At 43.7% G+C, this 3,846-nt stretch overlaps 1 protein-coding gene across 1 annotated transcript; it reads left to right on the plus strand.

The window, feature by feature from the left end:
* Positions 1-370: 370 nt before the first annotated feature.
* Positions 371-2,682, plus strand: CUNH2orf74 (chromosome unknown C2orf74 homolog). The gene is made up of 4 exons (XM_028776747.1): positions 371-519; positions 853-960; positions 1,735-1,903; positions 2,512-2,682. Exons 1-4 carry the CDS (start codon positions 371-373, stop codon positions 2,680-2,682), a joined length of 597 nt encoding a protein of 198 aa, XP_028632580.1.
* Positions 2,683-3,846: the final 1,164 nt, after the last annotated feature.

The following is a 3,846-nucleotide window of genomic DNA, read 5'->3' on the forward strand; positions in this document are numbered from 1 at the left end:
CTCAGGTCATGGTGTGGAGCTCAACAGTTCCATGGTTCTGTGAGGTCACTGAGAGAGAAGAATCAGGACTTGGGTCTGTCTCCAGCTGCTCCAAGTCCTCGCTCCTTTGGATTTTGGCAATTTTGGGATGAGGGGAGGTCAGCTGAGTGAGCACTGGCTCCAAGTTCAGTCTCCCCTCTGGCCACCGCAGCCTCTTACCGCCTTTATGAAGAGAAATTAGGCAGCGTGAGTCCCTTCCACCAAAGCAAACTGAGACTCCTCTCAGAAGCTCCTCAGAATGGGAGAACAACATTGAAAACAGCCTTTTGTTTTTCTGTTTCTAGAAAACATAAAGAACAAGAAATCTGCATTCAAACTAGGCTGAACAAAAATGTTTGTGCAAAGCGAGGCTGAGAAATTCGAGGAGAGTGTAACATCGAACACCATGGCCTTCGAGACCACAGCGATCACGTTCTTCATCATCCTGCTTGGGTGCTTCCTCTGTATCCTCCTCTTACTGGCAATATTTCTATATAAATGGTATAAGTCCATCTTGATAATCAGAGTAGATCTCAAGGCACGTAGCAAGCATATTTAGAAATAATAGGAAATAACTTTAGATAGCTGGTGGCACACACCTGTAAACAGAATTCTGGAGGGTTAGTAATTCGAGGTCATTCATTATTACCCAGAGACTTTGAGGTCAACCTAGGCTATGGGAGACCCTGTCTCAAGACCCCAATTGAAATAGAATAAACAATGTAGGAAGTATTCCACGTCAGGGTTTTAAAAGTGCCAGTTTCCTGTTCAAAAGTGAAAGTCCCATACCATGGCCTAGAGCCTTCTTTTTTGAGACTTTGCTTGTTATTTTAGTTTCAGAGGTGACAACAATGAAGACCCAGGGAAGCCCCTCTGTGCAGGCGAGAACAATGGTGTAGACTGCTTAGGTAATGCAGAGATGGACAAACGCAATCAAGACAAGTAAGTCTAGGGACTAGGGAGAGGGCTTGCTGCTGACATATGACACCCCAAGTTTGGGTCCCAGCACCTACATAAAAATGCAAGTATGATAGCAATATCTTTAACACCAGCTGGGGGCAAAGAGAGACAGATCCCAGCCCAGAGGAGCTGTGCATTTCAGGTTCACTGGCTGATCCATCCCTCTCCCCCCCCCCCCAAAAAAATAGTGAAGAAATGACATCCAGATTGCAACAAACAACCTCTGAACTCTGTACACACCCAGTCAGATAAGAGACTGTATATTCACATACCACACACACAGTCACACAGTTACACACAGTCACACACATGTGCACATACATACACAAACATAGTTATACATACACACAGTCACACACACACATAGACATACACACATACTGAGTTACACACATATATAGTCACACAATACACACTTAGACATGCACACATATACACACATAGACACACAGAGTTACATATAGTCACACACACACATACATATACATGGACACACATTACACAGTCACACACATACACATATACACATATTCAGACATACACACACAATGTCACACACACTGGATTACACAGTCACACACACAGTCATACACACAGACACAGTTATACACACATACAGTCACACACAGTGTTACACACACACACACAAACACACACACCAACATAAAGTGATATGGATGTCCTAGCCATTTTTGTGTGTGATAATGTTAACGAAGATATATGGATTTTTTTATTAAACTCTTGATGATTTTCCAGGGTCCTACTGCACTTCGTAAACATGGACATGCCAGTGAGACCTAGCATTCTTGTGCAAAGGCAGAGTAGGGAAAAGATGGCCACATCCTCAGGAGACAACATCAAGGCGGAAGAGTACAAAAACAGACAGACATATGAGCCTGCGAATGCTAGAGGATCCAACCATGAGGTGACATGTTCTCTCTCGGGGTTGCTTTGATCGGGGGTGTAGGTTTGATCGGGGAGGAGTGGGCGTAATTAGATATTAATGATTAAGACGAGGCGTGGCCAAGCTGCAGCCTTTCCACTGTTAGCTTTCATCCTTACATTCCTGTTCGTCTTCATAGTACCCCTTCATTGTTCCGCTTATACTCCTGAGATCTTAGAGCCATAAAAGTCCCTACAACTTATCTAGGATCTAAACTTCTGTCCCGTGGAAACCTGAAATGAGTTGTGACCTTCCTATGGCTGCTGAACAAGCACTGTGTCCTTGCCGCAGCCCTGGGAGCCTTTTACATCCCACACAAACACTTCTAGAACCTTCACGAGCTCCCGCCATGCCTCCAGAGCCTAAGACAGGAAGCTGGGCTGTATTGCTCTCAGCTTTGACTCCATGCCACGTTAGTCTGTATCAATTCAGGGAGCAAGCATGGTGGATTACCACTGCTGAAAACTCTTTTACCATTTGAAAACCCTTTTTCTGTTTCTCGTTCTCAGTGCACATATTAACAATGCATTAAAATATGGGCTCCTTGCTATCCATAGGTTGGTCATTTGTTTGTCCGGTTCTCTTTGCAGAGTGAGCTTGCTGAGAAAATACCCATACATGTCCACAGATCTTCAGTTGCCGGAAGCCAAAAAAGACCTTTAAAAGGAGTGACATTTTCTAAGGAGGTGATTGTTGTGGATCTTGGAAACGAGTACCCTACACCTCGGAGCTATGCTCGAGAACATAAGGAGAGGAAGTGAACTGCAGACAAAGCTGTGTGAGAAGTATATATAACCTTTGACCAGCTTGGGTCGACTGAGGGTGCTGGGTCGTGTCAAGGCAGCAGAAGGATGGGAAGTGAGCAAATACAGACGGTATTCTACCTTCGTGGAAGAAGAGAACTGTGCAAAATTCTGTACGTAAAATACTGAGCTCAAATATAGTTTTTAACAAACAAATCTGAGTTTGGTAAGTTGACTATAATAAATATCCTTAAGTGTCTGTCAAGCACAGCAGTGAGTATCACATTTGTTCAGGTGCTTTACAAAGGCCACACTTTGGATTCTTTGACCAGAGGCATTCATGATCATGCTGTGGCTACCATCCTGGGAACCCTGAAATCTATGTCTGGGGTCCTCTGTGCATTGCATATAATCCGGAACCTTCCATGTACTGATTATTACTTTATAAGATTGACTCAAAAAACAAACTACTACCAACAAAACCTACTGCTACATTTTGCAAACTTTAGGATTAAACCATTCTTGATTCCTGTCACTTAAAATTACTGTCAAAGGCAGGGACAGGGCTACACACCTGTAGTATCAGCTACTTGGGAGGCCAACTTCAGCAGATTGCTTGAGTCTATGTGAGACCAGTCTGGGCAATACAGCAAGACGTTCTCTCTAATTAATGATACAAATGTGCTGTTCAAATGTGGAGTATTCAACATAGAGCAGAATGGCCACCTTCAGAGGATTGCAGGAAACATGAGCAAATGTGATGGGCAGTGTCTGTGTGGAAAGTTTGCTGGTTACAGCTGAGAGCTCCTGTCAGGGACTTGACAGGTAACTTGCTGTCAGTGTCCCAGGTGCGGTAGAAGCATGGTAGGAGAATACATTAAATTGGTCTGAGCTGAGAGAGATGTGCAGAACTACTCAGAGACTCTGTGTTCTCAAGAAGCATTTTAAAATTTTACCTAAAACCAACATTACAATTTTGACTTATGGTAAAATATACCTGATTGCTCAATGGTGGTGAATTCATTCACATTAGTATACGGTCATTTCCAGCCATTCACAGAAACCATTTAATAGAACAGGAACACTGAATCCCAGTGTTAGCTCCCAGTCCCTCCTCCTGTCCCTGTTGCCAGGACCTTGTCCCTGTGAATCTGACTACCTCACGTGTGTTTCCTTTCAAGG

This window comes from Grammomys surdaster, unplaced genomic scaffold (assembly GCF_004785775.1).
Source record: "Grammomys surdaster isolate TR1022 unplaced genomic scaffold, NIH_TR_1.0 67, whole genome shotgun sequence".
Lineage (NCBI taxonomy): Eukaryota > Metazoa > Chordata > Mammalia > Rodentia > Muridae > Grammomys > Grammomys surdaster.